General features: G+C 35.7%; 1 protein-coding gene across 1 annotated transcript in view; it reads left to right on the forward strand.

Moving 5' to 3' along the window:
* HCFC2 (host cell factor C2) overlaps positions 1–20,157 on the forward strand; it is a 48,492-nt gene extending 28,335 nt beyond the window's left edge. The window contains exons 8-15 of the mRNA XM_017895297.1: positions 187–354; positions 1,273–1,325; positions 6,656–6,818; positions 8,916–9,119; positions 9,917–9,990; positions 11,877–12,014; positions 15,607–15,792; positions 16,597–20,157. Coding sequence (XP_017750786.1) covers positions 187–354; positions 1,273–1,325; positions 6,656–6,818; positions 8,916–9,119; positions 9,917–9,990; positions 11,877–12,014; positions 15,607–15,792; positions 16,597–16,911 — 1,301 coding nt within the window. The 3' untranslated portion in view covers positions 16,912–20,157. The remainder of the gene's footprint in view (positions 1–186; positions 355–1,272; positions 1,326–6,655; positions 6,819–8,915; positions 9,120–9,916; positions 9,991–11,876; positions 12,015–15,606; positions 15,793–16,596) is intronic.
* The last annotated feature ends 6,166 nt before the right edge of the window (positions 20,158–26,323 follow it).

Consider the following 26,323-nt stretch of genomic DNA (forward strand, 5'->3'; position numbering starts at 1 on the left):
AGGAACCCCAAACTATTTTAATTTGACCTACTATAGCTGCATTTATCTGAGTAAACTTTCCTTGTCTTGGTAAGCAGATGAAATGTTCATTGCTGATGTTTTCAAAACTCAAGTCCAAACAAACTATATCAGCAAACCATTTATACACTGGAAACTTAAATGTATAATATCTTTATTGTTCTATAGAGAAACCACCAGCACCATCTCAAGTACAGCTGATCAAAGCCACTACCAGTTCCTTTCATGTCAAGTGGGATGAAGTGTCTACAGTTGAGGGCTATCTTTTGCAGTTGAGTACGGACTTGCCATACCAAGCTGCATCATCAGATTCTTCAGCAGCACCAAATATGCAAGGTAACATAATTTTCATGCTTAAAGTATGTGTGCTCACATGCTTTTAAAAATATATACTGCAGGCGAGGCATGGTGGCTCACGCCTGTAATCCCAGCACTTTGGGAGGCTGAGGCAGGTGGATCACCTGAGGTCAGGAGTTTGAGACCAGTCTGGTAAACATGGTAAAACCCCATCTCTACTAAAAATACAAAAATTAGCTGGGTATGGTGGTGCATACCTGTAATCCCAGCTACTTGGGAGGCTGAAGCAAAAGAATCACTTGAACCCAGGAGGTGGAGGTTGCGGTGAGCTGAGATCATGCCACTGCACTCCAGCCTGGGCAACAGGCGAGACTCTGTCTTAAAGAAAAAAAAATACACACACACACATGCATGCACACATATACTGCAGTACGTATATGTGTGTGTGGGGGTGTGTGTATACATATATATATATATGTAGAATATCTGCATAAAAGTCTGTGATTAGGTTTGGTTTAAGAAATTTTATGGCATTAGGTCCATGCCTGATAATACATTGTATTTCAGTTCTGAAACTTGGCTGTCTTACCATTATGCTGTAGTAGGATACATAGAAACGTAGGATAGATTGTGTTTTCTGCAGTTCATTTTTATGTACTTTCCTAATTTGACATATTACTTGACTTCAGCAGATTGGCTTTAATTTGCTTTCATAAATATCTCAGCTTTTCAAAAGTATTTTTAACTAAATAGGCCTTGGAAGTAAAAGCAAACACAAATTTTGCACATTTTTCCAGAGAGAATTTCAGTCAACTTAAGCAAACTATTAAGAAAACATATAACCTTTGGTAAAGATACTACTTTTTAAACTTTAATATGTAACTTTAAAAATATTTAATTATATTTTATTGAAGCTAATTAAGAGCATATCAGTCTGAACCTTTCTCATTCCTGCAGGAGTCAGGATGGACCCTCACAGACAAGGCAGTAATAACATCGTTCCTAACAGTGTAAGTAAAAAAGTGTATGAAGGTAATTGGATGTTTATGGTTATAGTTTCAATTTTATTCAGATTTTAGCATACTACTACTCTAGAAGAGGGGTCCTTAATCCTGCCTGCACTTGAGAGTTATCTCTGAGCTAAACAAACAAACAAACACACACACACACACACACAGATTCCCAAGCTCTTCCTCAAATCTAGTGAAGCAGAATCTTTAGGAAAATGCCCAGGCAGCTCTGTTTTTAAAGAAAGCTTCACAGATCACTGTGACAGAAGCCTGAATTGAAAACCCCAGGCCAAGAGAAGCCTAGCTGCATTACACAGAGCATCAGACTAATTCAATGTAATGTGTACTTACGTGTCTATATTTTGCCATTTCTAAATGTCACACAGACATCTAAAGATGTACTTTAAAAATATGTATAAAATATTTTCTTTACTATGTATTTTGTTTACTGAAAAATTTCAGTTACTAAATTGAACACTTGTTATTTCTTGTTTATGAAGTGCATCATAATAGGTCTTAGTAGAGGCTAATGAATATGCTTACTAAGATTATTTTTATTTGGTAAACTGCCGTCTACCTCAGTAGACTGTTTTCAAGGAAAATGATGTAGGTATTGACTAATATGTTCTGAGTGTGACAGAAGACCAGTAAAGGCATAGGTCTGGAAGTATATCATGTCATACTTATAGTATGTCAGGAAGGTGTTATTATAAGTAAAGCTCATGCAGTTTGTAAGTAGCCTGTCATATTAGACATAATATTTCTGTTATATGTAGTCATACGTTATATGTTGATTATATACTATGTATGTGTATATATATGTGTGTGTGTATCACAAATTTAGATGATACTGTAAAGCTTATGATGAAGAGCAGTAGTTTCCTACCCTGTCCCTACCTGCTCTTGATTTCTGTTCCCTAGAAGCAACTACTTTAAACTATCGTAGCTTTCTTTTAGTATCTAACTATGCGCAGTTGTCCTTCTGTATCTGCAGGGCATTGGTTTCAGGACCCACCCCCCAACAGTCCCCTCGATATTCAAGTCTTGTAGTTGGCCCTGTAGAACGTGCAAATGCAAAAATTCGGCCCTCTGTATTCACAGTTTTTGCATCCTGCGAATACTGTATTTTCCGTACATGTTTGGTTGAGGACATGGAACCCACAGATACGGAGCACCAATTGTATTTCTTAAAAATAATCCACGGCCAGGCACGGTGGCTCACACCTGTAATCCCAGCACTTTGGGAGGCCGAGGCGGGCGGATCGCGAGGTCAGGAGATTGAGACCATCCTGACTAACATGGTGAAACCCCGTCTCTACTAAAAAAAAATACAAAATATTAGCTGGGCATGGTGGCGGGCACCTATAGTCCCAGCTACTTGGGGAACTGAGGCAGGAGAATGGCGTGAACCCAGGAGGCAGAGCTTGCAGTGAACCGAGGTTGCACCACTGCGCTCCAGCCTGGGTGACAGAGCAAGACCCTGTCTCAAAAAACAAATAAATAAATAATAATCCACATAGAAATGGACCCTCACAGTTCAAACTCATGTTGTTGAAGAGTCTACTTTTAGATCAATTGTCTTCAATAATGAAAGATGACAATTTTAATGATCTCTTACAATTCTGCCTTATCCCCTCCTTTCCTGTTCCCACATCCTTCACATATTTTTAGTAGAGTTATGGCTTGATGTTTATACTATGATGGTGAAACAGTTGCAGGTGAGCCATGTAGTGTGCTATGAGAATTACTCCTTTTCATGCAACTTTGTTTTCCTGGCATTAACTGCCTCATTTTTTCACTTGCTTGGTTTTCTTCTTCTCTATCATTAATTCATAATCAAATTTTCCAAAAAGTTATAAAACTTAAGATATTTGGACATAAAGGTAGTTTCTTTTTTCCACCCTTGGAACAATTCCTCCTGGAGCCCCCTGTCCTCTAGGCCTGCTGCACAGCTGTTACCTTAGAACTACCTTCTCTGTTTCATAGTAGGAATTTATCTCTTTCCTGTGTTACAGCCCATATTTCTTGACCTTATTTCTTCCTCTTTCTTTGTGTTTTCCTTTATTTTGTTGCAACCCCCTGAGAAGTGGGCTTATGAAAAGTAAAGTTTTTGAGATCTTGCATATCTGAAAATGTCTTTAGCGTATTTAACTGATAGCTTGGCTGGCTTATAGAATCCTATATTGGAAGTTTTTCCCTCAGAAATTTATAGGAATTTTTGTAGTGTCTTTTAGCATTTGGTGTTGCTATTGAAAAGTGTGATGCCATTTGTATTCCTGATCCTTTATATATGACCTAATTTTTTATCTTTTTATCCCCAGTATTCTGAAATTTCAACAATGATGTGCCTTAGAGTGTATGTCTTCATTTGGTGTGCCTCACCCAGTGGACCCCATTGTTCTGGAAACTCATGACCTTCATTACTGATGATTTCTTCCCTCAATTTCTTTTCATTTTTTTTTTTATAACCTAGTCCTCTGATTTTGCTTTTATCTTCTGTTTTCTCTGTCTATTCCAATTTTACATTTTAAATATATCCAACCACATTTTAATTTCTAAAAGCCTCATTTTATTCTTTATTTCTGTTATAGCACCCTATTCTTGTTTCATAAATATAATATCTTTCCTTCTCTCCTGAAGAATTATACTTTAAAACATTTTGGAGTTTTAGTCTGCTCTTTATTATGTTTCTTTTTTGCAAGCTCTTTTTTATTTTTTAATGTGTTTTAATCTTGGACTTCCACATTAGAGGTTGTCATCAAGTGTCTGCTGATGCTTGGCTGTCCCTTTATGTTTAAAGTGAGGCTTTAAGAAAGCCTGGAAGGCCTATGCATGTGGATGTGGCTTGTTACTTAGTAAACCTCAACAAGAGTAAGTAGGTGGGGACCAACAAATGTCAATATCTGTGGGTCTTTTTTCTTAGACCAATTAGTTTCCCCTAAGAATTCTCCAACCTCTTGCTTAAGGGTTATGAGCCTGGCTGTCAGAATCTGGGAGCTTAGTAAGGGGATTGGAGGGAAGGTATATTTCTGTTCAGCATTTAGACTTTCATTTAATTCCGATTTTCAGTATGGCGCCTCTCCCCATACTTGTATCATCTTCATACTTGTATCACTCGTGGGATACTGTAGTGTAGTCTAGAGACTCACATTTCAACCTTTATACCTATTTTCCATCTTCAGCTAGAATGGAGGAGAGGAATTTCTCTGCCTTGGTATGCTGGGAGAGCAGAACTAGGGCTACAACACTTCTTAAACCGGCTTCTGTGTGACAAATTTCCAGCGTTTTCTTGTACTCTGCACCTCTGCCACCACTGACTGCCCTGGGCCCTGGGGCACAAACAGGCCACATCTTAGTGACTTTCCACTTAGGAGAAGGGTCTTAGCTCCAGCTGTTCTGTTTTACATCTTATCTACTATTTTCTTTCCTGCCATTCTCTTTTTTCTTAAAAGGTTATAGCTTCATACTTTAAAAAATTCCTTTTTTGTCATTTGAATTGGGTTTTGGAGAAATCTGAAGCAAATGTGTTTAATCTATCATGTTTAATGAAAATTCTCAGGATTTATTTATACTTATTTTATAAAATTTCAGTTAGACTGAGTGTCTGATTTTAAGCAAAAAGCACATTCCAGATGTAAGGATTTTGAAATGAAATAAACCAAATTCGAATTCTAGCTGTTACTTACTAGCTACCTGCCTGTAGGTTTGTAACTTAAGTTCTGTGAGTATCATTTTCTTCATCTATAATGGTGTCAAGTTATCTTACTAATAGGATTCTTGTGAAGATTAAGTAAGATTCAGAGTTTATGGGTATATATAGTACACTGCCTGCCATAATGCCTGGCATAGTTGTGGCTATCATCATCATCATCACTTATAAACAGTACCACCACCAATTAAGGGCAAGCACAGGGCATATTATAGACAAGTATCCTCAGAGCCATGAGAAATTATGAGCTGACAATAAAAATAGAGACAGAAAAGTAACAAAAAACAGGTAATTAGAAAGAACAACAGTATTAGGGTATTTGAATGAAGCCAGGTCACTTTTATGGTTAGGTAGACCTGTAGGTATAATAACTGATAATTCACATTGATGACTTGAATTATCAAAACATTTTAAACCTAGCAGCTGGGTTCTGTGGCTCACACCTGTAATCCCAACATTTTGGGAAGCCAAGGCGGTAGATCCTTCAGCTCAGGAGTTCAAGAACAGCCTTGACAACATGGCAAAACCCCATCTCTACAAAATATAGAAAAATTAGCTGGGTATGCTGGTATGTGCCTGTAGCCCCAGCTACTTGGGAGACTGAGGCAGGAGGATTGCTTGGCAGGTGGTGGCTGCCGTGGACTGTGATCGTGCTGCTGCAGTCCAGCCTGGTCAACAGAGCAAGATCCTGTCTCAAAAAAATAAAAAATAAAAATAATTTTTTAAGGCCAGGTATGGTAGCTCACTCCTGTAATCCCAGCACTTTGGGAGGCTGAGGTGGGTGGACCACCTGAGGTCGGGAGTTCAAGACCAGCTTTTGCCAATATGGTGAAACCCCGTCTCTCCTAAAAATACAAAAAATTAGCCAGGCATTGGTGGTGGGCGCCTATAATCTCAGCTACTCGGGAGGCTGAGGCAGGAGAATCACTTGAACCTGGGAGGTGGAGGTTGCAGTGAGCTGAGATTGCACCATTATACTCCAGCCTGGGCAACAGGAGCAGAACTCCATCTCAAAAATAATAATAATAATAGTAATAATTTTTTTTAAAGTTTGAATGTGTTTATTATAGTGTGTTTAAGAAGGTTAAGAAAAATGTAATTAGGGAAATTCTTATCCAAAATACCTCATGCTATAGGATAATTATATGTGTATGTATGAAATCTTTATATGGAAAACTCAGTCATATAGAATAGTTTATTTGCTTGAAGATTCTATATAGCTGAGATTTTACTTTTGGAGTTACCATATTTTTAGGATACATGTCTGCCCTTTAAGAAAATTTGACCAGATCCAGTAGCTTTGTTCTCTCCTGTGTTATATATGTATTTGCTTGTGATACTAGCTACCACTTATTAAAATGTAGATTTTTTTTCCTCAAAATATACTCTCCCTTTCCTCTTCAAAACGGATCTTTTGAGCGTGGAGATTAAGTGAAAAGAAATTGTTTTCTTAGAAACTATTATAAAATTGAATAAAATCCTGTAGAAATTAATAATGTAATTTTGGGTGTTTTATATTCTGATAAAATATTTAAATTGTAAATTATTTTGCTTGTTTTTTACATGTATTTTTATTTCATTGAATATTGCTTACTACAGTAATCTGTTATATTTCTTGTAGATCAATGATACAATAAACAGCACAAAAACTGAACAGCCAGCCACAAAAGAAACTTCAATGAAAAACAAACCAGACTTCAAAGCACTGACGGATTCGAATGCCATTTTATATCCATCTTTGGCATCGAATGCTTCTAATCATAATAGGTCACGTGGGTGGATATGCTAAGCGAAAAACGAACGGCTAAATGGGATGACATCTTCTTAAACTAAAGCTTTTTATAAAAATGGGGTAGGCGAATTAATAGTTCATTTTGAAAAAGGTAAATGTTGTACAGGTTTGATCCATTTTTCCTTAATTTAGGGCCCAAAAAACTGCCATATTTCAACCGTGGGTGTAGACATGATTAGGTTTTGTTTTTTTTTTTTTTCCTTTCTTATATAAACTTTTATTATAAAATTATATAAAAGTTATATATTACTGAATCTCATAACATTCCACACCGTAATTCTAGCTTACAATTTTAGGGGCAAAATCTTTCGATAATGTAGTAGGCCTTTTATTTTTTTCTCTTATTTTTTTTATTTTTTATTTTTATTTTTTTTTATTCATACTTAAGTTAGTCACAGTGCCCATAACGCTTCAGGTTGTTACATATGTATACTTGTGCCATGTTGGTGTGCTGCACCTAGAATGATGTTAAAATACTAAGTAAGCACTTACCAATAGTAATGATTGGTTATGAACTATGGAATTTAAATGAGGCAAATTTTTTTTTTTTTAAAGAATAGCCTCTCCATCAGGAAGAACTATAGTAGAAAATGATTAGGAGACTTGTTAGGGATTCTTTTAGGACTCCAGGAGATACATAGAGACTAAAGCAGTGGCTGAAATGGAGAGGAGAGAATTCATCATTTAAGAGACTTTTAGAAGGTTTCATCTATTAGACTTGACAGCTGGCTGTATATGAGAAATAAAAATGAGTTGAATATGACTCCCAGTGTTTTCGGTTGGATATGAGAGTAGGTAATGATAGTCTTCATCAAAATAGAAAATATAGGAGCAAGAACGGATTTTGGAAAAGATAGGTTCAACTTGGAACTCTGTTTTTGAGGCACTTCAGGAATATACTGGTAAAGATTTCTAATGGGCAGTTGGATACTTAGGCCTGGAGTCTAGAAGGCAGTACTAGGCTAGAAACATAAATTTAGAAATTAAGAGTATTTAAATGTAATCTCCAAAAGAGCAAGGATCTTGTTGACTTGTTCACTGCTAGATTCCTAGCACCTGGTGCAGTGCCCGGGAGATATGTATGGATTTGGGAATGGTATTTAACGCACAGAAAAATATGTAAGGGCGACAAGAAGAAGGCTTAAGTTTGTGAGGCATAATCTATGTCTGCCTTATTTCACCATTATAAAAACAAATACAATATCTCATACATGGTAGACTTCACTGTTATGGAATGAATGAATATACGTCCTGGGGGGGAAAAAAAAACAGCTTCAAAAAGGAGTATGTGGTCAGCATTGTTTACAGTGCAGAAAAGTCAAGTAAATGAAAATTGAAAAATACCCCCTAGAAATCAGTGATGTTTGCCAGAATTATTTTATTAGAGTAGTGTGCTAGAAATCAAATTTTGGGGAGATCAAGGAAGTATAAACTGCTCTAAAGGGAATTAGTAAAGGGAGAGGGTAATTGGTGGGAATTGTTGGGTAAACGAAGAGGTGTGTTGTTTGCTTCAGGAATTTGATGATATTTATGGGCCAAGGACCAAAAACTACTGACAAAGAATCTGAAAACCCTAAAGAGAGAGGAATGATTGATGAGGGTCCCAACATATAGGGGAAGGAATGGGACCAAGAATACAGGAAGATATATTCAGATTTTTTAGGAGAGAGGTCAGCAAATCTTCTGCAATGGAAGATAGGGAGGATGAGCACAATTATTAGTACAATTCCAGTTTGCAGCCAGAGAAGGCAAAAAAATTGAGATAATTCATGCCTAATGACCTCTAATATTTTTTTCCTGAAATGAAGGGCAGAGCCATTTGATCTATGATTTAGTGAAAAGTCAAGAACAATGGCTCAGTGTTTAGAATGAACGAGGAAGGTAAAAAGTTGGACATCCATTATGGATATAATGCACTTTATTTTTCTAAACATTTTATGCCTAGTGGTTAATTCATACTAATACCATTTGTGGTGCTCATGTATGATTTTAAAACTGAAAGTACCAAGAATCATATGACAAGAACTATAAGACACAACAATTATCTGCAGATGTTATATTAATAATTACCTTTTCCCTTTTATTTTAGGTCCTCACACTTCAGCAAATGTAGGTGTTCTAAGTAGTTGCCTGGATGTAAGAACAGTAATTCCTGAAACTTCTGTATCCAGTACTGTTTCCAGCACACAAACTATGGTAACCCAGCAGACCATTAAAACTGAATCATCCAGTACAAATGGGGCAGTTGTTAAAGATGAAACTTCACTAACAACATTCAGTACCAAATCTGAAGGTTTGAAATGTGTTTCACATACTGTATTTTGAGCCATTTATGTATGTAAATTCATCAAACTTACTTGTCTTAGATGGGAATTGCATTTCATCTTGGAATTTTGTTATTAGTCATTTCAACTTAATTTCTGTGAGCAAGAGTTTTCATTTGACCTAAATTTAACTTTTAGAATCTTTAAGAATTCTCTTTAGTTTTTGTTTTCTTTCAATCATGACTTTATGGATTTTGACCATATATTTACCTTTATCAGCTTTCATCTTTCCAGAATGTAATGTAAACAGATAAAGCATTTCAGTTAAAATTATTTTATAAACTATTCTCTGCATAAAATATTTAGATTAGCACACACTACTGAAATACAATCAGAATGTGTCTTTCCTACTGTGAATAAATTTAGCAAACTGTTTTTTAGATAAGATTGGTTCTAGACTGTGTATTAACAATTCTTCCAACTTGCTTGATTTCTAATTTGATAAATTTTTATTCTTTTGAAATAGGAATTGTATTGCATCTTTAGTAAACATTCTCTGAAGTTCTAGCTAGTCATCAAACCCTTAAAAAAATGAAGTTTATGAATTGTTTTGAGTTAAAGGGTCAATATTACTACTTACTGTCAATAATAGTATAATACCCTCTGGCTGTTTTTTTATTGTGATAAAATACATATAACATAAAATTTGCTGTCTTAGCCGTTTTTAAGTTTACAGTTGGTGGCATTAAATATATATTTAAAAATTATATTTTAATGTATCTGATAAGTTATGTAAATCTTATCTGATAAATTGTTTAATTTTTAGTTGATGAAACATATGCACTGCCTGCAACGAAGATCAGCCGTGTAGAGACACATGCTACAGCAATGCCGTTTTCTGTAAGTACATGACCTGGTGATGATGCATGTTTACACATGATTATGTACTTTTAAATGCTGAGCAACTTCTAAATAACTTCATAAAAAGATTCTCAGGTCTCAGTAATGAATTGACATACATTTAGAAATAAATGATTGAATAGGAAAATGTTCACAGTATAATGTTTAGTGAAAAAGCTGGATAAAAAACAACATGTGTTGTGTTCCCAATTTTGTTAAAAAATACATGCAATTCATACATTTATACTCTCACATGTACCCACACATAACCACTCTAAAATCCAGGTGGGGGGCCACAGATACTTTTTACTTTCTTCTTTATGCTTTTTATATTTTTCTATAATGAAATGTTATTTTTATAATCAGAAATGTGTGTATGTGTATATACATACATATATGTGTATATATGTGTAAATTACATTAATGGTTAAAAGATAGGATGTGTTATGGAACATAAAACTTAAATGGCTGTATTGCTAGCTACTTAATAGGAGCACAACAGAATATTGCAATAGTGGATTGACATAAATGTAGGGTAGCCCAATAATCTCTGATATTTGGTTGTTTTACGTAGACCAAATTTGGTATGCATGGCACCAAACTTGAAATGTCAGGAAAGTGCCTTACAAATATACCAAGATTGTCTTACTTAGATAAATACAAAGATAAAACATATATATACTTTTGAGGGTTTTTTTTTGTTATTAGTCATTTCAACTTAATTTCTGTGAGCAAGAGTTTTCATTTGACCTAAATTTAACTTTTAGAATCTTTAAGAATTCTCTTTAGTTTTTGTTTTCTTTCAATCATGACTTTATGGATTTTGACCATATATTTACCTTTATCAGCTTTCATCTTTCCAGAATGTTAAGTCCTAGTGTTTTTAGACTCTTCTTAGGGAAGGATTACTAAAATGAATTTTTTTTCTCTTGAGTCTATTTTGCCATGCATCAGCCAGAATTGTATTTGTTATTTGAGTTGGAGCCAGTTGTTTTATAAAAGTTGTTGAAGAGAGTTTTTACAACAAGTTTAAAGCTATTACTCTTTTTTTAACTTTAAAGACTCTTCTAGTTAGCTCACTTTGTCATGTGTGATAGCCTAAATATTAAAAAAATGTGAATTATAAGCATGTACCTCTGCTGTTATATATTTAAGACAGAAATAAATAACTGAAGTGCACATTTGTTTTGAGCTTCTGGAAACAGTGTCTCATTTATAAGAAGATGGCTTTAAAAGGTTAGTTCCAGGGATAAGTATAATTCACTTACCACTAAAAGTAGCTTAAGGTAGAGGAAGTTTATTTGTTTTAAAACAGGATAAAAAATGTAAAACTGTTTAATCTACTCCTCTTTAGTATATACTAAAGTATATTCAAATTGCATTTTAGTTTTGAACATTTTTTCTCCTTTTAGGTTTGGAGAATCACAGGTATTTCAAGTGCAAAGATCACTGAATTTTGCTAGTTGTTTTGGATCTAGAAATGAGCCAGCTTGGAATGAATTTTTCTTTATTTGCTCCTTTTGGAGCAAGTTGTAATGTTAACGCTAAAGGAATTACATTTTCTGAGAGAGTCTCTGAAATGACAATGTTCTATAAAATAGCTGGCATTTTAACATATCACTGATTGGAAAGCATGCTAACTCCAGCTAGGTTGATAGTACAGAGCTACTGACTTGGAGAATGCCTGTCACTCCTGTGTTTGAATTGGCATCCCTGTTTCACTGTCAGTTGACCTAATCTGTTAAGACTTTATTTACATATGAGTTGTTAATGTTGTGGTGTTTATCCAAATACCTACTTGTAGATCACTGCATGGACTTATTAAATCTTGAAATTTTTCATATATTCAATAAGAGTCTTCATAAATTTTTTTTCTCTGAAATTAGAAAGAGACTCCTTCAAATCCAGTGGCCACAATGAAAGCAGGAGAACGACAATGGTGTGATGTGGGAATTTTTAAAAATAATACAGCTTTGGTGAGCCAGTTTTATTTGCTGCCAAAAGGGAAGCAAAGCATCTCAAAGGTAGCTATTGATATATTTTCTACATTGTAAATCATAAGCCTAAAGGATGAGATTTTTCTCTACCAATAACTAAGAAAGGGAAAGAAAAAAATAATTAATAATGAGATTTCTTTTTTAGAACCCTAATTCAGGTCACTTGAATGAGTAAAATTGGGATCCATCCACAATCTATATAATTGTGAATTCTGTATACCAAATGTATTAGGCCATTCTCACATTGCTATAAAGAAATACGTGAGACTAGCCGGGTGCAGTGGCTCACGCCTGTATTCCCAGCACTTTGGGAGGCCAGGGTGGGTGGATCACAAGGTCAGGAGATCGAGACCATCCTGGCTAACACGGTGAAACCCCGTCTCTACTAAAAGTACAAAAAATTATCCGGGTGTGGTGGCAAACACCTGTAGTCCCAGCTACTCAGGAGGCTGAGGCAGGAGAATGGCGGGAACCCAGGAGATGGAGCTTGCAGTGAGCCAAGATGGCGCCACTGCACTCCAGCCTGGGAGACAGTGCAAGACTCCATCTCAAAAAAAAAAAAAAACAAACAAAAAAAGAAATACCTGAGACTGTATAATTTATAAAGAGGTTTAAATGGCTCAAGGTTCCACAGGCTATACAGGAAGCATGATGCTAGCATCTGCTCAGCTTCTGGGGAGGCCTCAGAAAACTTCCAATCATGGCAGAAGGTGAAGGAAAAGCAGGCATGTCTTACATGGCAGGAACAGGGGCAATGCGTGGGGTGGGGAGGTGCCACACACTTTTAAACAACCAGATCTCATGAGAACTCACTATACAATACTAAGGGGGGCTGGTGCTAAACCATTCATGAGAGCTCTGCCCCTACGATCCAATCACCTCCCATCAGATCCTACCTCCAACACTAGGGATTACAATTCTGCATGAGATTTGGTAGGCAAACAGATCCAAATCATATCACCAAGTTACACTGTATTCTTTGTTAAGGCCCTTTGTATGGACTACATCACATGCATGTCATTTAAAAAATCTTTGAACCAGGTGTGGTGGAGCATGCCTGCAGCCCCAGCTACTCAGGAGGCTGAGTCAGGAGGATTGCTTGAGCCCAGGAGTTTGAGGCTGCAGTGCAGTATGATTGCACCTGTGAATAGCCACTACATTCCAACCTGGGCAACATAGCAATACCTATCTCTAAATTAAAAAAAAAAAAAAAAAACTTATACAATCACTGAGGTGGAGAGTTTTTTGTTTGTTGTTTGTTTGTTTGAGACAGGGTCTTGCTCTGTCACCCAAGCTGGAGTGCAGTGGTGCGATCAGAGCTCACTGCAGCCTCAACCTCCTGGGCTTAAGTTATCCTCACACCTTGGTTTCCTGAGTATCTAGGACTACAGGGACAAGCCGCCATTACCAGCTAATTTTTGTGGAGACTGGGTTTCACCATGTTGCCCAGGTTGGTCTCCAACTCCTGGGCTCAAGTGATCCTTCCGCCCGAGCCTCCAAAAGTGCTGGGATTACAGCTACGAGCCACCACACCCAGCCAATGAGCTGGGTTTTGAGTCATAAATAATTTAGTCTGACTAGCACAGATAAGAGTTTTTTGAAATATCTCTAATTTTGTTAACCAATGTGTCTAGAGAATGGAACTTTATTTTTCTATTGAAAAAAAATTTTTTATTTCTGATTTTAAAATTTTAAAAAAATCTAAAAGCCCTGATACACTATTAAATACAATCTAATGTTCCCTTGATGCTGAAACCCCTTAAAGAGGACCTCATATACATATATGAGATATTTTATATATATGTAAATTAGACATTTAACCTTCTAAGAATTATTACATAGATAACAGCTCCAAAGCACATTGAAAAAATTTATAAAGGCCAGGTGCAGTGACTCATGCCTGTAATCCCAGTACTCTGGAAGGCTAAGGTGAGAGGAGCTTGAGCCCAGGAGTTCCAGACCAGCCTGGGCAACATGGCAAGATCCTGTCTTACAAAAAAATAAAGAAATTTTATGGGCAAGGTACATGCTTCTGCTCCCAACTACTTGGGAGGCTGAAGTGGGAGGATCATTTGAACCAGGAGGTCAAGGCTGCAGTGAGCCATGTTCAGGCCACTGCACTCCAGCCTGGATGACAGAGTGAGATGCTGTCTCCAAAAAATAAATAAATAAATAAATAAATAAATAAATAAATAAATAAATAAATAAAAATTGAAAAAATTATTAAATGGAGAATTTCTGAGAGAGAATTGCCAAGGAAATAGATGTTCATTTTGAATCTCCCGAAGATATGTACAAATGGGGAATATATCCTATATATTTATATGTATTTTAGTTGCTCTACTATTACTCCTCATATCCCTCTTTTCATATAGAATTTTCTAACTCTTGACAAAAATAGAAATTCTAGTTAATAATTAGTATTATGCCCAATGAAATTTCTCACTGTAGTTGGATTTCATATATAAAGATGTGTCTGTGTCCAAGGGCCTAGTAGCTACCTGATTTTTCCTAAAAGAAAAAATAGCCTAAAATTTAGAGCTAGTAAACTTAGGTTTGAATCACTAGTTCCAGCATTCAGCAGTGTGATCTTGGCAAGTCAACTTGTTTAATCTCTCCTAGACTCAGTTTCCTCATCTGTAAAGTAGGGATGACATGGCTCCCTTAAAATAGGAGAACACATTGGCGCTCTCTGTCTAACTGGGAGAGTTAGGGAGCATATGTAAAAATTGTTTGAAAGTTGTAAATGTTATTATATTCCTACCTACAGTATATAATCTAATTATTTAAGGTTTATTTGGTGTCTGCTGAATTTTAATTTTAAAAAATGCTCTATAGGCCGGTCGTGGTGGCTCATGCCTGTAATCCCAGCACTTTGGGAGGCCGAGACAGGTGGATCACCTTTGCTCAGGAGTTCCAGAGGGGTGGATCACCTTTGGTCAGGAACTCCTGGCCAGCATGGCAAAACCCTATCTCTGCTAAAAAAATATGAAAATTAGTTGGCTGTGGTGGCAGTCATCTGTAATCTCAGCTACTTGGGAGGCTGAGGCAGGAGAATCGCTTGAATCTGGGAAGCAGACTGTTGCAGTGAGCTGAGATTGTGCCACTGCACTCCAGCCTGGGAGACAGAGCGAGACTCCGTCTCAAAAAAAAAAACAAAAAACACTCTGTACTACATGCTAGTTCCTCCTTTTCTATCAAGCTTGCCTGCCTGTCTCTAAAGGGTATTGTTCCTGGGCAGACTATTATTTGACAGTATATCTTCTGAGATTTCTGCTTCAAGATAAGTTTACATGATGATGGGATAGTTGATACTTTGTTTATAGTGGTTGTCAGCTTTTTTTCTACCTTCACATTGTTCGCGTGAAGAATGCTCTTACATTTATCTGTATAATCAGTGATTCTCAGTTGGAAAGAGTGCTCCCCTCTGGAAAAGGAGCAGATGTATGGACTTAGTTGCTTCTCTTTTGTGAGAGAGAGCGAGATAAATGTGAACCAGAACCTTAAAACATAATTTATGTTTTAAAAGTTTTTTTGTTTAATAAAATTGAATTAATTTTGAAACTTTAACAATGTTAGTTGTACCTTTTCTTTGACTTTTGCATATATTACATTTTAGGTAGGAAATGCAGATGTACCTGACTACAGCTTGCTTAAGAAACAAGATCTTGTTCCAGGCACAGGGTACAGATTCAGGGTTGCTGCAATCAATGGTTGTGGGATAGGTCCTTTCAGCAAAATCAGTGAATTTAAAACTTGTATTCCTGGTTTTCCTGGAGCTCCTTCTGCAGTCAGAATTTCAAAGGTGAGACATCGGGTCAACACTTGTTGATTTTAAATTATTTGAAATTTCATATGTGAAATAAACTGTCAGTTTAGAAATTCTTGTTACCATCTAATGAAATGAGAGATACCTAAAAGAATGGATTAAAAGTTTAAAAAATAATTTTAGCTAATCATTCGTATTTTTTTAACTTTTATTTTAAGTTCAGGGGCATATGTGCAGGTTTGTTCCAAAGGTAAATGAGTGTCATGGGGGTTTGTTGTGCACATTATTTCATCACCCAGGTATTAAGCCTAGTACCCATTAGTTATTTTTCCTGATCCTCTCCCTCCTCCCACCATCCACTCTCCGAAAGGCCCCAGTGTGTGTTGTCTGCCTCTACGTGTCCATGTGATTTCAAGCAAAATTACAGCATCCAAATCACAGAAAGGCAGGGAAATCTGGTATGCTTCTAAATTTGTTCTTGTTATTATGGAATGAAAACATTTGGCTGGAGAATTTTAATAGAGCACTCGAAACTGAATTATATTTTATCCTAATGTCCCGTCCTTCCCTAGAGATTGTTTAGGAAATAAAAATCCCTGTTTTGGGACATTACAGGCAGACATTTAAACTTAGTTGTTTTTGAAAAGCAAGCATGAATTAAACATTGTAGATTCAAATGAGGTAGGTTTTAAAACTCAACAAAAAAAAAAATCTAACATCTAATGCAATTATTTTAGCAAAAATGAGCATTTTTTATTCTAAAGATAGACTCAACATAATGAGTGATAACAGAGGAAACTTAAGAACCTTTAACCTGTTTTTTTTCCCGCCCTCTTCAAGAATGTTGAAGGTATCCACCTTTCCTGGGAACCTCCAACTTCACCTTCTGGAAATATTTTGGAATATTCAGCCTACTTGGCTATCCGCACAGCACAGATACAAGATAATCCAAGTCAACTTGTGTTCATGAGGATTTATTGTGGTCTTAAGACATCATGTACAGTAACTGCTGGGCAACTTGCAAATGCACATATTGATTATACATCCAGGCCTGCCATTGTGTTCAGGATATCAGCAAAGAATGAAAAGGGATATGGACCAGCTACACAAGTTCGGTGGCTTCAAGGTAATAATAAGAAAGCACCTTTAAATTGAATTTTTTTTTACTGAAGCTATTGTGATGATGATTATTTATTAGTAACTGGTTATGAAGATTTGTCATTTAAAAGAGTATTCTCTGACTGTATTTCCAGCAGTTATGAACTTAAGTTTGTAAATTGTTCTTAAAATGTATTTGCTGAATTATAGATCCAAATAAAAGAAAAGAAGCAAAGACTCTCTGAAAATTAGTATATGAGTTCTTCCTTACAGATATAGCTCTTTTATAAAGAAAAACAGTGAAATTAAGATAAAAGCTAGAAAGCTTTATTACCCCAATATATTTTATAAGGGCTATGTAACCCAGTCATCCTAGAGTTATTGAGATAATTCTAGTAACTGGCTGTTGTATACTATGCTGTCTTATGTAGTAAATGTTCTCTACTTTGTAAATGTCCTATCTTTGAGTACTCCCTCTATCTTTATTCTATATGAGTAGTATTCCTCTAACAGCTGTCTTCTGTTGGATACTATGTGTGATACTATAATAATTCTAGTAGTTGTTTGATTCCTTTCTTTGTTTACAGTTAGCACAGAGCTTAAGAAATTAAAAAAGAAAGAGGCAAGTTTAGAAACTGCTTTTGAACTTTTATTGTTTTCCAAGAATCATGGTAAAATACAATAAGAACAATGAGTTTTCTTGATTCTTACCAGGCCAATATATTTGAATATATTTTTGGCCAAAGCACTTATCTGGCCCTCATTTTCCTCATAACAGATGAGGGAGTGAAAACAGTTTATCTTTTAGGTCCCTTTCAGCTCTAAGGTTTTGTGTTTTTAGTAGAAGTGAAATATATCCCTGAACATTTTCATCTGTCTTAATGGCTCTAATTTTGCTTTTGCTAAAATTAAAATCTTCATAATTGAATTCAAAATTAAAGTATATGTCCTCCTATTGGAGAAAGAAACAAGCACCTTAACAGGACACAAGTTTTAAAATAGTGTTTTAAACATTTGTAAGATTTTGTAAATGCTCTAAATGTTTTATTTTGCATTGTTTTACCTTGAAATTGTATAAACTTTTTTACTATGAAAATATAAGCATTAGACAGCTAACTCAGGTTCCATTACAACCTTAAAGATACAGATAGGTATTATAAACACTCTGCTACAGGTAACTTGTTTTAAACCTTTTAGGAATTTCATGGTTCCACTGCCTATTTAAACCTGGAATTAATATACAGAGCAATAATTGCAGAAAAGATATTTCAAACTAAGAGCTTCAATAACTACAGGGGCACAGGTCTATCTTTTTTTATACCACATAACCTTATGCCAGTTTAGGTTGACTGAGTAGCTATGTCCTCAAATTTCATGTATAATACCCCCCAGCAAAGATGGATTTAATTGTGCAGAATTGATATATATGTGTGTTCCAGTTACTAATTTAAAGTGTATAGAATATTTTAATATATAATTTTGTAAAGAACTGGGATTTTATACTACAGTATTTGTAATTAATGTGTCTCACTAATTTTCTCTTGAAGAAAATATGCAAATTGTTAGACACATAATAAGTGGTTTCCAAACTCTAAAGATAAAATAAATGCACTACTATGGTGTTGTTAGAATACCTTTTTTGTGGCTGTATGAATCTTTACTCTTTAAATGTGTACTTTACAATGTTTACAAGGAGCTTCTCTGGTTTGTTATCCCAGCAGTGCCCTTGGTGAGAGCTTCATTCTGCATTTGTTTAATTCATATGCTTTGCTTTTGGCATATGCTTGCTTTTTGCACTAGTAGAATTTTAACTTACCTCATTATTATGTTTGTAATCATTTGTCTAGCTTCTGTAATGTGTCTGATATAGGCTAAACAAATACTTAACCAAAGTTAAAATACATGGTAAGCAATTTTGCACATATTAAATATTAGGGTTTGTTGTGTATATGTGTATACTTAATTATAAAAGAATATGAATGGAAAGTTATACTAAAAGTATATGTTTGAAGCCCAATTATTTTAAAGATCTATTGCTTTAATAGAAAAAGTTTGGCTTTCAACGCTTTCTTTTCTGCATTAATTAACAACGTGCATCTTGAAGCACTTCTAATGACAAGGAATAAGTTGATTTTAAGCAAAGGATAGAATATTTGTTTGAGTGTGCACATTTATACCTGTTTAGTATTTGATTCAGTTTACTTTGCTTAAATGCCTCCACTCTTCTGGACCAGGAGGTGATTCTGAACCTGTGGTTCTAACATATGACTTACTTTTTAGAGGGAAGAGAAGTCTTTCTATACTGAAGGATTTGTTAAAATGATAAATGTTTTTTGTCTTGATACTTAGCCCAGATTCTTTTTTTTTTTTTTTTTTTTTTTTTGGCATTTGTACTTTAAACACCAGTCGTATTTATCTCTGTGATAAGGGATTGGTGACTAAAAAATGCCATTAAGAAATCTCTGTGGCTTTGACATTAGTGGTTAATAAGGAATCTTAGAGCTGTGTGCTGATGAATAGAATGAATTGGAGTAAATAGCAGGAGAAGTGCATTTAGCTTCTTATGATTTGCACATTTTCTAAGTGAAGATCCCTCTGTGTAGCAGTAGGCTGTATCATGCAGATATTTTTCATAGGATTTGCACTGAGTTGAATGACTTTCTTTACTCTTCCCAGTCGGGTAAGCAATTCAAATGTAACAAGCCTTTGTGCCAGTCCTCTTCTGTGTTCTGCAACTCTGGCTCTCATAAGTAGTAAAAGTATTTTTGATGTTGCATGCTCTCAGAATTATGTTTTCTAAAATATCATATTGGCTTCATTTTAGTTTAATAAACTTATTTGGCAACTTAATTAGACATAGGGTATATATAAACTCAATTTTATCTGCATTCTTTAAAAAATTGAAATAATCTGATTGCATGTATGAAGGACTCCTGCCTCATTACCCAATTACATAAATACAATTATCTGTAGGAAGGTGAAATTGTTGATCTATTATTTCAAAGACTCGTAGACTAGCAAAGATTCATTCTGATTAGAAATAAGGTCTATAGCTAAAGATATTTTATTTTAAAATTACAGCCCTTGTAACATAAAATCATTTGTAACATTGGATATGAAGAGATTAGTATTTAAAATTATTGTAGTCATTTGATCATAAATGAAGTAGATTGCAAAATAGCCTTGGTCTTTGACCCTTTGAGTTGTAACTGACTGACTGTTGTGTTTTCCAAGACTGATTTTAGGCAGTTTTATGTATCGTGTACCAATGATATGTAAAATAAAGCACCTTTTCTACTATAAACAATTACAGGTGTTATTTATTTTGAAGGATATGAAAGAAAAGTTAGTGATGGCAGAGTGAATCTGTAGAAATGTTGATTTTATATTTAAAATAACATGTAAACATATTAAACATATTAACATGTTTAATTAATATTTGATAATTAACATGTTTAATAATTGTTAAACATATATTTAAAAGGCTGCCTGTATTGTTTGAAATAATATAGGCAACCTTTAAATTAAGAATGGATTGTGTTTAAAACTTGTTTTAAGTTTTAAGATGGCAATTGGGAGTAATTTTCTCATAGAAATGTAAATCCTATGTAAGTAACCCTTGTCATACCTGAACTAGTATGCTTGAAAGTAAAAAGGCCAATGACTCCAAGAAACAGTCTAAACTTGTTGTCACCTTTTTTTTTGTCTTTCATTTACTCTAAAATATTTTTCTTTATTCTTTTCATCCTTTTAAATTCGTAGCAGCCAGACTTCTGACCTGCTACTCCATTGAAATGGCTCTAGCAAAGTTCAAGGATAACTTCCCATTTCCCAAATCCAGGGAACTCTTTTATCGTATTTAATCTTGTCGTTTGAAACTTTTGTCCACTGTCTCGGCACTTCCTCATTTTTGTAGTGTCTATGATACCATGCTTTCTGTCCATCTTTACACACCTCCTTCTGTCTATGGTCCCCCTTTTTACTCCCACCTGGTCCCATTCATCTTTTTTCCTAGATTCAGGCCAAATTGCCAACCTGAAGAAGTCTTTCCTGACATACTCCACCACCAGCTAGATTTAACCCCTTCTTTTTGTTCTCCCACTGTCCTTTGTTAAATCTTCTGTCATAGCAGTCTAAAAACTTAGTGCCCCTATTTGTTAGCATGCCCCTCTCCGTCTGCTAGATGGTAGGTCTTCGAGGCAGAGATTGTGTCTTTATACCCGTTCCATGTTGGCCGGCTAGTTAACTGGTACTTAAATATTTTAACAAGTGGGTAAAGAAAATTTACCTTTACACCGTTACACTTCTTCATATTCCCACTCCTCCTAAATAGAGGTCAAAAATGGGAGGGAAGCTTTGAAAGGGAAAGAGATTTTTTGCAGATTTGCCAAGTTCTGAAGGAAATACAAACTCTTTAGCTTTGTCTTCCCCTGCCCTGCTTTTAGGTTAAAAGAAGTTCTGGGATAAGAGATTTAGTATAGGAGGTCTTTGATTTGAAAAGGTCCTTCTATCAGATCAGGTTTGTTTTTTTAAAAAAAAGGAAAGAAGAAAGATCATAGTCTTTGATGAGGTTATGGGCATTGCTGGATTATGATTTTTAACACTGGATGATCAAAATGAGCTAAAACTGTCAAAGTTAATCTCTGTCTGACACTAGAAATTACCTACGTATATAAGTTCAGGAACTGCTAAAGGACATGGGTACCAGGATTGGAACTGCATTGGATTCTGTTACATATCAAGTCAGGTCACTGTTACCACCTCTAAGCTTGTAGGACAAAAGATTCTTACACTCAGGAAAATGAGATGACATTGACAAAACTCCCTTCTAAGTTTTCTAGTTATAGTTGTTAGTCCCTAGACTTATAGATTTCTGTGACTCCAGAAAAAAACTTACTTTGATCATTCCTGGAAAAACATGAACTACAAAATTCTGGGGGAAAATTAATAAATTCTGTAAACTAAATGAAGGGCTCATGTCTGTAATCCCAAGCCAAGGTGGGTGGATCACCTGAGGATTGACCAGCCTGGCCAATATGGTGAAACCCCGTCACTACTAAAAATACAAATATTAGCTTGGTGTGGTGGCGGGCGTCTATAATCCCAGCTACTTGGGAGGCTGAGGCAGGAGAATCACTTGAACCTGGGAGGCAGAGGTTGCAGTGAGCCAAGGTTTTGCCATTGTACTCCAGCCTGAGCGACAAGAGTGAAACTCCATCTCAAAAACAAAAAAAAAAAAACAAAACAAAACAAAAAAAAGCCATAAAATCTGAGAACACCAGCCTCCTTGTTCAAAATAGATTTCTACATTTCATTAGTATCAATTTGCTTCTCTCCTGTTTTCTGCAGAACTAATTATCAAGAAAGTATCCACTTGTGGGCCTGTTAATCTCAGCAGAGGGGATCTGGAACTGAGCATGAGGTTCTTTTGTTTTATATATTTGGTATTTTGGATAAATTAGGTTGAGCAAAGGCCTGCTACTTAATCATCAAATTCACAATCTGGCCACCACTCCTGTTAGTACCTCACATTCAAAAAAGTTATGAGAATGCAAGATTATAAAGCCTTTGGTCTTGGATAGAGAGAATGCTGGGAAGTCATAGAGATGAGGTTGTGAAGGTTACAGAAGTGTTCCTTATTTACTGATTTTAATTTGCTTGTTCAAAAGATATTTGAAGAGTGCCTAGAGCTGTCAGGGTGTTTACATATAAAAGAGAAGAAAGTATGAATTGGTGGCATATCAGATATAGAAGATGTCATGGAGAAGGAAACGTCCTCCCCTCCACCCACCGTTTTACCCACTTCCCCCTTCATGGTCTTCTTACCCCCCAGAGATATGAAACTAAAAGATCCATCATTCCTGAGCATGAGAATTGAGGAAGGCACAAAAGGAGCCCTTTGGTATGAGCACATACAGGTTAAAAATAAAAGCAGCTGGTGTTTGGTTTTGAACATAGAAAAACCATGTCCACTAGTAAATTATACTCCAACAAATGTCCAGCGCCAACCAAAAAGATTATCCATTCCTCCTACTGAGAAGATACAGTAGACGTTCTCTGAGAATTTAAGAAGAGTTACCTCCTTTTCTCTTTTCATACTGGGGAAGGGGCAAAAGCTACAGCCATAATGTTCATCATCCTTTTTAACAAAGCATAGCATGTAAGAGCGCGGGCAGAGATCTGAAGATAAAACTGCTTGATTCAAAATCATCCTTCCAGTTGTGGTTTAGCACCCCCTGGTGGCATTGTCCAGTCCAGTTTACATGTGGGTAAGATTCTAGGTCTTGTAGCTGCCCAGGATTTAAAAAATAGCTACAGCAATATCTGGAGCTTTCTGGTGAGTTGGCAACCCTGTGTTAGACCCAGTTGGAGAGACTGGACCTGGAGAATATACTTTCTACTTTCCTGCAACTTCCTAACCCAAGATAATAACTTTAACCCGCCCTGTTTAGATACAGGGACACACTGATATTTCAAGATTCATTTAATTTTTGAGGATTTCTAAATTGTATATCAAAAGTTCTAGCTAGTTTTCTGAATCAGGAGAAATTGCATCTTAACTATGTCTCATTTAAGTCTACAAAATGGCACTGACATTGATAATCTTGGTAAAGACATGATTGCAAAATTGTTATAACATTTGTGTGACCAGTAAGACACCTGTTATTGAGCAATGTGGAGAAACGGTCAGTTGCTGCCATGCACTTTCCAAATTTTTGGAATACTTAATACATAAATGCATTATTAGGAGAATATGTGAAAGGAAATTTGTACTTTTGAAAGTCAACATAATTCAGTAAAGAGGTGGTGTCTTTGTCAATTTATTTGGAATATATATCACCAATCATTTCATTATCTGCTTTATATAAATAATTATACCCAGAGAACAAAGTAACCAGTTAACCAGAGTCATGCCAGTGAGTCCAAGCCAACTTGGAAGAACAGTGCTATAATATTGCCATCTCACTGGATCTTGACCCTGTGGGAATCTCGTTAACTTTGGTGAGGAATAGTCCATACTCATTTCTTTTTCATATTATCATGTATTGCTTCCCTCATTATTATAATTGACTGATTTGCATAGCACAGTAGTGGCTGAAATATCAGAAAATGTTTTCTCTTTGTTGGTGAAAGTATGTATTGCATAACCTTATATCTTTTTTCTTTTAAAATGTTTGTTGTGAAATAATACATACAAAAGTATATTGTGTATGTATGGTTTAAAAAATAACATGGCCACACAGTACTCAACCTTCAGCTTAAGAACTAGAACATTCTCAGCTGCCTAGAATCCCCCATTTGTTCTCCCTCCATAGTTTATATGAGGTAAACATTCTTCTGGATTTTTTGTTAATAATTCCCTATGTTTTCATTTGTGACTCTACCATCTATGTATGTATTCCTAATAATATATTGTTTAGATTTACTTGTTTTTGAGCTTTTATGTAAATGGAATCATGCTGTATGTATTCTTCTGTGACCTCTTTTTTCTGACATTGTTTTTGGGATTCCTATCCATGTTTATGCATGTAACTGTATTTCATGTCTTCACGGCTGTATGATATTTGATTGTTTATGACTGTTTCACAATTTATTTATCCATTCTTCTATTTATGGAGATTTCGATTGTTTTCAGCATTTTGCAATTACAAACCATGCTGCTATAAACATTCTGCCCAATTACAATGTAAGCTGTGTGCGGGCAGAAGTTTTGTCTGTTCTGTAATCTACCATATTCCCAATGTCTAGAACAATGTCTGGCACCAGGTAGATGCTCAATAAATATCTGAGGAATGAATGACTTCTTGTATTGTCTCCTGGTGCACTTTTACAGCAGTTGCTCTAGGACAGTTGTTGTCAAAGTGTGGTTCAGGGACCCCTGGGGGTCCCTGAGACCTTTTTGGGAGGGGTCTATGAGGACAAAACTATTTTCATAATACTACTAAGGCAATATTTGTTCATTTCATTCTCATTTTTTCACAATTTTCCAGATGTATGATAACATCATCACTCTGGCAGCTAATCAAGTATACTTGTATATTTTTTTTTTAAAGTCTGAATTTTAATTTCTAATATGGTAAATATTGATAGATATAACCCACATGAACAACAGCTCTTTGAGGCCGTCAATAGTTTTTAAGGTTAGAAAGAGGTTCTGAGACCAAAACTTTGAGAACTGCTGCTTTAAGGAGTGGGTTTTACTTGGTAATTGTTTTCTAAAGCATTTGTACCAACTTACACTCCCACTGGCAGTGGTTGAGAGTTCCCATGGCTTCACATCTTGGCAAACACTTGGTCTTGACTGTCTTTGTATGTGCCAACTGGATGGCTATTATGTGGTTTCTTACTGTGGGTTTAATTTGCATTTCCCTGATTACTAATGAAATTAAATATTTCTTCATATATGGGTCCATCATGATTCCTCTTCTGTGAAATATTCATGTCTTTTGCCCATTTTTCTGTTAGGTTGTCTGTCTTTTTTTCATTGATTCATATGATGGATACCAATCCTTTGTCAGTTAAATATATTGCATACATCTTCTCTCAGTTTGTGTATTGTCTTTGTAATTGTAAAGAATCTGTTGATGTACTTGGAGAGAACTGACATCTTTTCAATAATGAGTCTTTCCAGCCAAAACCATTTTGTAGCTTTCCATTTATTAGATCTTCTTTAATGTCTCAATAAAGTTTAAGAACGTTCTACATAAAGGCCTTTACATCTTATATTAGATTTCATCCTAGTGGTTTTATAGTTTTAATGCTGTAGTTAAACTGAGTTTTATCTTTTAAAATTTGTTTTATCTTAAAATTTTTCTCATTATTTTTATTGACTTTGTTAATTTCATTCGAAGTACATAACAATATTTCTATATAATCAGCAATAACCAGAATGGAAAGTATAATTTTAAAAATTCAGTTTGGCCGGGCACGGCGGCTCACACCTGTAATCCCAGCACTTTGGGAGGCCAAGGCGGGTGGATCATGAGGTCAGGAGATCGAGATCATCCTGGCTAACACGGTGAAACCCCGTCTCTACTAAAAATGCAAAAAATTAGCCAGGCGTGGTGGCATGCGCCTGTAGTCCCAGCTACTCGGGAGGCTGAGGCAGGAGAATGGTGTGAACCTGGGAGGCAGAGCTTGCAGTGAGCTGAGATCGCACCACTGGACTCCAGCCTGGGCGACAGAGTGAGACTCTGTCTCAAAAAAATAAAGAAATAAATAAAATAAAATAAGAAAGGGAAAATACATTTGCTGTTTTTCAAGTGAATCATTGTAAAGGTCTTCATCCTAGTCATCTTCATGTTGAATAGGTTGAGGAGGAGGAAGAGTAAGGGTCAGTCTTGCTGTCTCAGGGTGGTAGAGGCAGAAGAAAATCCATAGTCTAAGTGGACACATGCAGTTCAAATCCTTGTTGTTCAAGGGTCATCTGTGCTTAGAAGAAAGCTGCTTGCTCTCCACTTCCTCTTTC

This window comes from Rhinopithecus bieti, unplaced genomic scaffold (genome assembly GCF_001698545.2).
Source record: "Rhinopithecus bieti isolate Rb0 unplaced genomic scaffold, ASM169854v2 scaffold_24306, whole genome shotgun sequence".
In the NCBI taxonomy this organism is placed as follows: Eukaryota; Metazoa; Chordata; class Mammalia; order Primates; family Cercopithecidae; genus Rhinopithecus; species Rhinopithecus bieti.